The 9,725-nt window shown below is 44.0% G+C and overlaps 1 protein-coding gene across 1 annotated transcript; it reads right to left on the bottom strand.

Annotated features, from left to right (window-relative positions):
* Nucleotides 1-2,269: 2,269 nt before the first annotated feature.
* On the bottom strand, nt 2,270-9,509 carry slc30a1a (solute carrier family 30 member 1a). The gene is made up of 2 exons (XM_034699778.1): nt 8,459-9,509; nt 2,270-4,984 (listed from the first exon to the last, which is right to left on the bottom strand). The coding sequence occupies exons 1-2, from the start codon at nt 9,033-9,035 to the stop codon at nt 4,071-4,073; spliced, it is 1,491 nt and encodes a 496-aa protein (XP_034555669.1). The 5' UTR covers nt 9,036-9,509; the 3' UTR covers nt 2,270-4,070.
* Nucleotides 9,510-9,725: the final 216 nt, after the last annotated feature.

The raw sequence follows: 9,725 nt of genomic DNA, 5'->3' as shown, positions 1-9,725 counted from the left end.
CAGTTTAGTTTTATCTTTATCTGTGTAGATAGAAGCTTAGGTACATTTACAACAGCAAGAGAAACACTTCCTACATTTTAAATGAGCAATTGCTTAAACAATCAGATGAGTGCTATAGCAATGCAAAACATGCAACCAAATCTTTGTTTTCATTTTGTACAAAACTTGAATATTAGCTGAGTGTTGTAAAGCTCCAATATGCTGGCCTTTGCACAACCTCTGCTTCCTCAAACTATCCTCTGTAATCTTTCTCACACTTCTGTGGTTTTAGTGGATTTAATAGGGAAAACGTCAATACAGATTTTTTATTTTGGATTGATGTCTTTAGGAAACTGGTTCTAAGTCATTCAAAGCTTTTAAAATATCAACTAAAGAGATTAAAAGCTGCACCAGTTTACATTTCTCACCACTGGCTCACGGCCACTTTTAGGGATTGATATCAAGATAATTATACTCTTAATATAAAAGGCCTCACATGGTCTCACAGTGGCAGAGTTTAAAGAAAGGGGGCCGGTTTGTGATAGGGATAAAAATGAGTTAGATCTTAAAATGTAAGACTTGGATCTTGGCAATGGTTGACTGTCAATTAAAACATGTTTTAGACTAGTGCCAAATGAACCACTTTGATTGTTATATCATAGAAAATACCACTAAACAGCTGCCCTTTGAAACACCAAGGAGCAAGCCACAGAAGTCTATAGGTCCTTCTTTCCATATATAAAACTTTATAAGACTCAGTGGTCCTTAGTGTTTAGTTAACCATTTCTGGCCTTGTTCCATGTTTCTCCTTGGTCGGGGTTTTTCTGACTCTTTTACACTTTTGTTTGTCTCTTGTGCTTATTTTGTATCTTTTGACAGTATTTTTTTGTCTTTACAGTTAATTTGTTTGTTTAAATGTTTTATGTCTCTGTATAGTCATTTTGTGTTAGGTAGCTCTTTGACATTGCCTTTTAATGGTATTTTAGCTATTGTCTCTACTGTGGTTCTTGGTACATTTTTAGCATGTTTTTTTTTCTTTCTTCCACATTTGACATTTTGCCCCTGTTGAACATGCTTCCTTTCATCTCATTAGTCTCATTAGGGGCGGCTGTGGCTCAGTGGGTAGAGTCGGTCGTCTATCGAAGGTTGGCGGTTCAATCCCAGCTCCTGCAGTCACATGCCGAAGTGTCTTTGAGCAAGACACTGAACCCTAAATTGCTCCCGCTGTTGTTCAGCGGTGTGTGAATGTGTATGAATGAGATTAGGTAATACTGATGGTCCCTTACTACATAGCAGCCTCTACCATCAGTGAGTGAATGGGTATGAATGGGTGAATGTGACGAGTAGTGTGTTAAAGCACTTTTAGTAGTCAGACAGACTAGAAAAGCGCTATATAAGTACAAGTCCATTTACCATTTAGTCATTTTATATCTGTCGTGTGTGGTAGTTTCTTTTTGCTCATTTTACACATATTTTGATAGTTTTTGTCTCTTGGATTTTTGGGTCACAACATACTTGATATACATCATCATTTCTCAGTTCATGTCTGTGATGGTAATCAGTTTCTTTGTGGAAGAGTTTTGACTCTTTGTTGGAGTTTTGCATCTCCTTTGGGCTGTTTATAGAATACACTACACTAGACTAGTCACTTTGTGGAAACTATTATAGTGTGAGCTGGCTCAGGCTTGGACCAGCTATTAGTTATGCTGCTATAGGCTTAGACTGCAGAGGGAGTTGACACACTGGGATCCCATCTTTCCCTTTTCTCTCCTCTGTCTGCCTGTCACTTTACCTCTTCCTATCCCATTAAAGTTACTAACCATAGACCGTTCTGGAGTCCCTTAGGTTCTTTGTCTCGTAGGTTCCTCTGGATCGCTGCTGTAGATGTTTCCAGACTCCAACTGCTACTATCCGTCTCACCACTATCATTTCTCTCTCTTCACCTCCTTCTATCCCTTGTTCCAACCCCAACTCAGTTTAGACAGATGGCTGTCTAACATGAGTCTGGTTCTCCTTGAGGTTTCTGCCTGTTAAAGGAAGTTTGTCCTTGCGGCTGTAACTTGCTAAATGCTGCAAAGTGCTCTGCTCTTGGTAGATTAAGATGAGATCAGACTGAGTTCTGTCTGTAAGATGGGACTGGATCTTATCCTGTCTTGATGTTGGGTCTTTGTTAATAATATAATAGAGTACGGTCTAGACCTGCTCTGTTTGTAAAGCGCCTTGAGATAACATTTGTTGTGATTTGGTGCTATATAAATAAAGTAAAGTAAAAACAATGGGATGGACAAACTTTGGTTCATCAACTGTACCAAACAGCCATATTTTTATTTCACAATGACACATTGGACAGTACTGTAGATATATAGTATATCAAAAACACATCAGTTGACATGTCATATCTAAAATTAAAAAAACACTTGTTTCAATTTGCACATAGAGCTCAAGTCTTCAAAGACACAGAATAAAAGTGACCCAACATTACAAATGAAGGAACTCGTCAAAATATATTTCCCAGCACACAGTTCTATATTGCATACACATTTAATCAGGAGTGGAATTCTGATGGATCACCTTCTAATGATATCTGTGGTGATGAGTGAAAGTCATAAAATTTCAAAGGCCACAGTATGGACTTCGATTCAGCAAAAAACAGCCGGCTCAGTCATCCACAGCAGAGGACAGAACAACTACAAGATGAGTCATTTCCTACACAGTTATGGGTAATGTATGTGTGTGTGGGGAGGAGGAGGAGATACCAGCAGGAACTGGTAAGCAGCAACAGGAGCTCATGGTGATGCTCCTAAAAGTCAAACACCAGGTCTCAGTTTGGTCATGCAAACATAGTAGAACGTCCTGGAAATATCAAACTCCAGCATGGCTTTGTGACGAGGTGCTGGACACATTCATCAAGATATTTAACCTAAATCAACAGCCACCACCAGAAAGCTTTCCAGAACAGAATCATACAGAGAATAGTGTTTCATTCCTCAGAATAGCGTACAGTGCTAATTGCTCCACAACAGACTCAACCCTCTGGCTTGCAAGGCATCAAAATTAAAAAGGAACATTGAAATTAGGTGAGTGTGTAATTGCTAGAAGTTACGTTAGTCTCTGTCTAATGTACTCAGTGCTATACCGCAGCAGTTGTTTGTGTTTAAAAGGCTTGGTGAGAGAGGTTGAAGATACGGCTTTTGTATCTAACTTATGACTGCAATTAAAATTGAATCAAGGCCAGAGGAAAGTCTCAAGAAACAGAATCATTAAAAAACATCACATTTGGAAAAAAATGACTACAGCATAGATGGTCTGTCAAAATATTCAAGACAGAAAGAAAAATTGCAAAACTGTTTCTATGATCCAAACTAAATATTACAAACAGCATCTACAGAGAGAAATAGATCATTTCTAATAACTTAAATACTTAAATTAGTATGCAATACAATACTCTTCCATTTGGGGCCAGAGAGTAAGAAAATAGATCTGCTCAAAGCCTACACTATAAACAACAAAGGTACTCTTTGCCAACAGGTCCATAGGCTAAATAACATAACCTAGTGATGTGTGCTCTGACTTGCATTCATTGTGTGAGTCCTTTTGGCTGAGAGGCCGTGTCTCGGATCCTTTTTCAGTCCTGCAGTGAGAAGCTTTGGCACAGAAACACCATGGGCGAAGATGACACATCACAACACGGTGCTAATGAGGGATACTCATGCAGGCCTCGCTCTGGTCCTGGAGGAGATAAGGTCGGTGAAACCCCCAACATGCATCGACGCCTCACTGCCAGGGCAACAGATAGCATGAGAGAGGGGTGAAGTGGCAGAGGAGAGGCTGAGAGGGAGGGCAGGGGATGGAAGGAAGGAAAGCAAAAAGAGGGATAAAAGATGGGAAACGGCTCAAATGCATTAACGTGAAAGGGGTTTCGGACTTTCACCCACAACAGGAGGCTGTGACTGGGAATAAAAAGGCTGAGTAAAATTATTTCCGCGACAGAGCCACAGCTCAAAAAGATAACAGCACCAATGACAATGAGAATTTTAGCCTGATGTTGTGACTTTCCAGCTCCTCCTCTGTTTCTCTCAATCCCCTCCATCTCACAGAGACGACTCCACCTCTCTCGCGATCATGACCTCTGCTTCCGAGCGCGGGAGCACCTGAATGGCTTCCTCCTGCTCTGTGGTCTCGCTGATCACCTCCAGGGCTGAGGCGGCAGCCTTGCAGTCACTGCTGGCCTTCCTGTCGCCGGCGCCTGGGTTCTGTTTGTCAGCAGAGCCACAGCACAGCTTAGGAGCACACTGAGTCCGACAGGATAGCTCGCACAGGGAGTCCCGAGACTCCGAGCTGAACGTGACAAACTCGGGCTGGATGGTGGTGGCGTGGATGCCCTCGTCGTGGAAAAAGTCCTTAATACGCTTGGCCACGTCCATGTAAGATGTGGGGTCGTGGCACTTGATGTGCGCTGTGGCGATGATGCGGCTGCCCGCCAGCTGCCAGATGTGAAGCTCGTGGATGGCCAGGACTCCGTCTAGACCCAGCAGTCGCTCATTGAGCCGGTGCATGTTGATCTGCTTAGGCACGGTCTGCAGCAGTATAAGGGCAGACTCTTTGAGCAGTGGGTAGGTGGTGTACAGCAGGATGCACACCATGATGAGGCAGAGCGTGGGATCCAGGTAGAGAACCCAGCAGGGACCAGCGAATGTCATGGGTGACATGGTCGGACCTTTCAACAGATCAACCAGCGTGTGGTTGACATGCTGGTGGTCTGTGGTGTGGCTGTTAATACACGGGTTTATGCATGCTTCATCAGCTTTGCAGGGCTGCCACACAAAGGTAAATATTAAAGAATTGACCACCACAATAACAGAGCCGAGGGCGTCACCCAACACGTGCAGGAAGACCCCGCGCATGTTGAGCTGTGCTGATGAGTCGTGGTCGTGTTCGTGGTCCATCTCTTCATAGTGTGTGTTGCCATTCATCTGCACCTCTGCGCTGGCTTTATGGCTGATTTCTGGAGATAAAAACACAGAGATTAGTTGATTCCAAAAGGTTGGACTTTGACACTGAAACCCAAATTACAAACAACAAACTTATTTTAAAAAAGGAAAAACAAAGCTGTACAGCTGCCGCTCACAGCAAGGTGATTTAAAGATGGAGCTATCAGCAGCCAGTCGAGTGATTGTGAAGTTACATCATTGGGGTCGAACACAGAGCACTAGTGTTGTAGTTAAGACCACATTAACAGAGACCAAGAAATGTCCGAGACCAGAGTATACCACGACCAAGACAAGACCAAGACATTTAGTGATCGAGACCGAGTCAAGACCAAGACCATATATATCAATGAAAAATCATCATGAGAGTTAACAAAATAAAAGACTTCTGTTTATTTTATTGAAGTTTGCTTTGAATACTATTTACAGCAACAAACAAGGTTTGGTTTTGTCTTTGTTGCCTTACTTATGACGCGCTGTGAGCATGCAGCAACCTCTGGTCTCAAACTATGAAGCCCATGCAGAAGTGTTATAAACTGCAATTCATCGAGAATCCGCTTGAAGCTGGCTGCAGAAACACCGGAAACCACATACACACCAATTCAAAAAAGACGATCTTTGCAGCATTAATAAACATGTTTACAGCGTGGTTCAAAAAACGGCTTAGCTCTTAGTAGCTCATTTCTCTACTAGCACACACTGTATGGGGGGTGAATTTTTTTCTAACGCAACAGTTCAGAAGATATTAAGGTTACGAGTTTTTGCCCAAATAAGGACATGACTGACTTGACTCCTGGGCGGGAACACACAGCTGTTGGCTAGGAGGCTCAAACTCCGCCTCTTTACGTCACACTCTGCCTGGTTGAGTTCCACATTTCCAATATGGCTGCCACCGTCGATTGGCTTCAAAACAGCATTCAGGAACAGATGGGTGACACCACAAATACTACATCCATTATTTATACAGTCTATGGCTGTGAGAGACTTTTGACTCCTAAAGTTTCGTTTTTTTTCTTATCACGATAATGACAGGGACACAGAGAGCATCAGTGCTGGTCTCGGCCGGTCTTGACATAAAATACGGAGTCCACCCAGTCCAAGACCAAGACAAGACCGAGTTAAAATGCTTTCGATTCCGAGACAAGACCGAGACCTGAAATAGGCGGCCTCAAGACCAAGACCGGTCTCAAGTACTACAACACTACAAAGCACTTTTGAGATCTAAAACAAAAAAAAGCCCGGACTTAGCCTGCTATGTCATCAGGATACAAGTGTTGTAGCTTTTCCCTTCAAACTCAAAAAGGTAGGAGATGAAAGATAAGTATCTAAAGACATTCAGTCTATTAAGTTGACTCTTTAGTCATTTTCTTCACTGTGGAAGACAAATCTCTTGCAGGACTTGGTCTATGCAACCACACAGACGCATAGGATTAGACAGAAAAACTCACAGCATGGGGGATCCTAAACGCTACCCACAGTTTGCAGTAATTCAACTCGAGCAAATTCAATTAGTAGTCACAGGCAGCGTGGCAGTGTCCACAGCTTGGAGGGGAAGGAACCAGAGCAACGACTGCTCGTTTCCATCCCAGGGCAAGTCGAAGCTGTCGCAAAGTCATTCATCAATGGCTAATGGTGTGGCTGGGGCTGTTGGGTCCACTGTTACACTGATGTATGACCCAGTAACAGCCATCAGTGCACAGAGGAGGAGGAGGAGGTGGGGGGGTCGGGGGGTGTAGCCTCCATTTATTGAAACTGGTGAGGCCTGACAATGTGGGGGAGACATGGTCTTTTACACTACAGTTAAGGAGGAGGATGGGCACTGACCGAATGACCAAGATTGATTGTATTGTCAGAAAGCAGACACCAAAGCACCGTGTATCTGAAGTGAAAACAAAGGAATCAAATGTGTTTAAAGGAACCTAACACAAGATATCGCTGTCACAATCACACCATAACTGTGTGAGCACACTTCATGAGCAGTACGAGTGAAGCGTGGTGGCGGCTGCAGAAATGTTAATAAATTAGACTCTACTACAAGTTTGGACTTGCCAAAAAAACAGGAAGTTCCTCAGACTCTGAACTTTACACTGCTGCTGAGACTTGAGACTTCACCAGTGTGTTACTGAAGCTGGACATGCAAGGAGAGAATAATCCAAGTGGTGAATATCTGGGGGGAAGAAAACAACGGTCTGATACTCTGTTGTCACATATGTAACAATAAGGATTAGTCACTCAGGCAGAGTGTCCTCAGGGCGCTCTAAAGACATGTGTATGTACTGTTATGCAATCTGGACTGCTAACAATGGAGATAAGGTCTAGCACATGCAGTCAGATTAAATGTGGGACACAGGGAGGCTGGATCTGTGGAGTTTTGACATTTCATGCCGGACTCAAGATTCATAGACTGTATAAAATATGGACATAGTATCCGTGACGTCACCCATCTGTTACTGAAGCGCTGTTTTGAGGCCAATTGTTGGCAGCAGCCATATTACTGCTGTTGAGTGATTGTGACCTAAAGAGGCGGGCTTTGGCCTCCTAGCCAACAGCTAAAGTGTTCCCGCCTGTCAATCAAGTCAGCTGTGCTTCTCATTGGAAGACTCGTAATCTCAATATCTTCAAAAAATCTTGCAGCGTTAGAAAAAAATTCACCCCCCGTCGAGAAATGAGTTATCCAGACTACACTCGTCTTTTGTACCAGGCTGTAAACATGTTTATTAATGCTGTAATGATCGGCTTTTTGGAATTGGTGTGTATGTGGTTTCCAGTACTTCCGGAGCCAGCCTCAAGCAGATCCTCGATGAACTGCAGTTTTTAACACTTCCACATTGGACTCATATTTTTAGACCAGAGGTTGCCGCTTGTTCAAGATTCAAGAAAGCTTTATTGCCAAGTGAGCTCGCCGAACACACAAGGAATTTGACGTGGGGAATGGAAGAATGGTACTTAACAACAAGACAGTAAGGACACAACAAGACAGTAAGGACACAAGACAGTAAGGAGACAAGACAGTAAGGACACAAGACAGTAAGGGCACTACAAGACAGAAAGGACACAACAAGACAGAAGAAGACAAAAAGGACACTACAAGACAGTAAGGCCACAACAATACAGTGAGGACACAAGACAGTAAGGACACAAGACAGTAAGGACACAACAAGATAGAAGAAGACAGTAAGGACACAACAAAACAGTAAGGACACATGACAGTAAGGACACAACAAAACAGTAAGGACACAACAAGAAAGGAAAGACAATAAATATAGAAACCTAAACACAAATCCAAAACTTATAAAAAACACTATCTGTACAAAGAAAGGTAAAGAAGTACCTTTAAAGACATAAAATGAATTAAATTAGCCTAAGCCAGAATGCACATGTAGTAGATGAATATAATAATAAAATATGTTATGGAATAAAATACAATATTGCACATGGTTATACAATATAATTCAAGACTTTATACATTGACACATTAGAAACATGCTCACCATTTCTCTGTCTCGCCTCACCCGGACTGCTGTGATTCCCCACCAGGTTGTTGGTCTCCTCCAAAGTAGACCCGTTCCCAGCCTTCTGACTCTTCTTTCCCCTCTTATTCTTGTTTCCATGCGAGTGTCCGTGACCTCCTCCGTGAGAGTGTCCGTGGCCCCCACCTGCGTGCCCGTGGAACAAGCACAGCCCGAGCAGGTTGACCAGCAGCCCCGCGGCACCCACCCCGGCCACCACCAGCGGGCTCTCGATCTCCTGGGGCTCGGTGAAGCGCTCCACAGCCTCCAGCACAATGGTGAAGCACAGCGCAGTGAGGAAGACTGCGTTCACCAGAGCCCCCATCACCTCCGCCCGGATCCACCCGAAGGTGTTTTTGTTGGTCGCCTGGGTTTTTTCAGCGAATCTCACCGCCACCAGAGCCACTACCAAGGCGATGACATCCGACAGCATGTGGAAGGAGTCGGACAGCATTGATAAGGATGAAGTCATCCGGCTGACCACCACTTCCACGATGAAAAACCCGAAAGTCAATGAGAGCATGCAGAGCAGCCGAACGCGGTTAGGCTCACAAGCCATTTTCCTTGTTTTTCCTAGCAGTCCTTCGTCGAGTCAGGGTTCAATTTAACGTGTAGTTCCCCCGGTGTCTTCTTCCCAGCTCTCCGGTTCAACACTCCAAGCTAACCACCGACGTTGAGCTAGCTGGCTCCCTGAGACAATACACGGCTAACAGCGTCTTCATTCACGGCTAGTATCTACCAACGCGGGCATCCCTCGGCTCTGACCAGAAGGCGACCACTGGGGGAATTTATCCCAGAAACGGGTCTAGTTACTTAGTGGTAAACCGTAGTCGTCACCAGCATATTCTTAAATCGTTCGCCGACAACCCTTGATTTGCAGACGGCTGAAACTTTGCACCCGAGCCGGTAAACTTTCCACACGGAACATGGCTCGATTAGGCCACGCCTTCGACGATTCCTATTGGTGGAGGTTTTCCAGCTTCGATTTTGATTGGCTCGATTTCGCAACTCTCGCAAGAAGGCGGGCTTAAAAAGCTACACAACGGTGGTTGCTATGCACGCCATGACGGGAGCTGTAGTCTCGCGATGATTGATGGGCCAGTGTTGAGTACTTCAGTATCGGGAGAAAATCTAATCTATCTGATGGGATAGAAATTCAACAGATCCCTGTCCCACAGGAGAATTAGAGGTGATTTATACCTTTTAGATGTTAATATAATCAAGAAACAAACGTACTACGGTGGTCCTG

This window comes from Notolabrus celidotus, chromosome 13 (genome assembly GCF_009762535.1).
Source record: "Notolabrus celidotus isolate fNotCel1 chromosome 13, fNotCel1.pri, whole genome shotgun sequence".
In the NCBI taxonomy this organism is placed as follows: Eukaryota; Metazoa; Chordata; class Actinopteri; order Labriformes; family Labridae; genus Notolabrus; species Notolabrus celidotus.
This window is presented reverse-complemented; position numbering and strand designations above follow the sequence as displayed.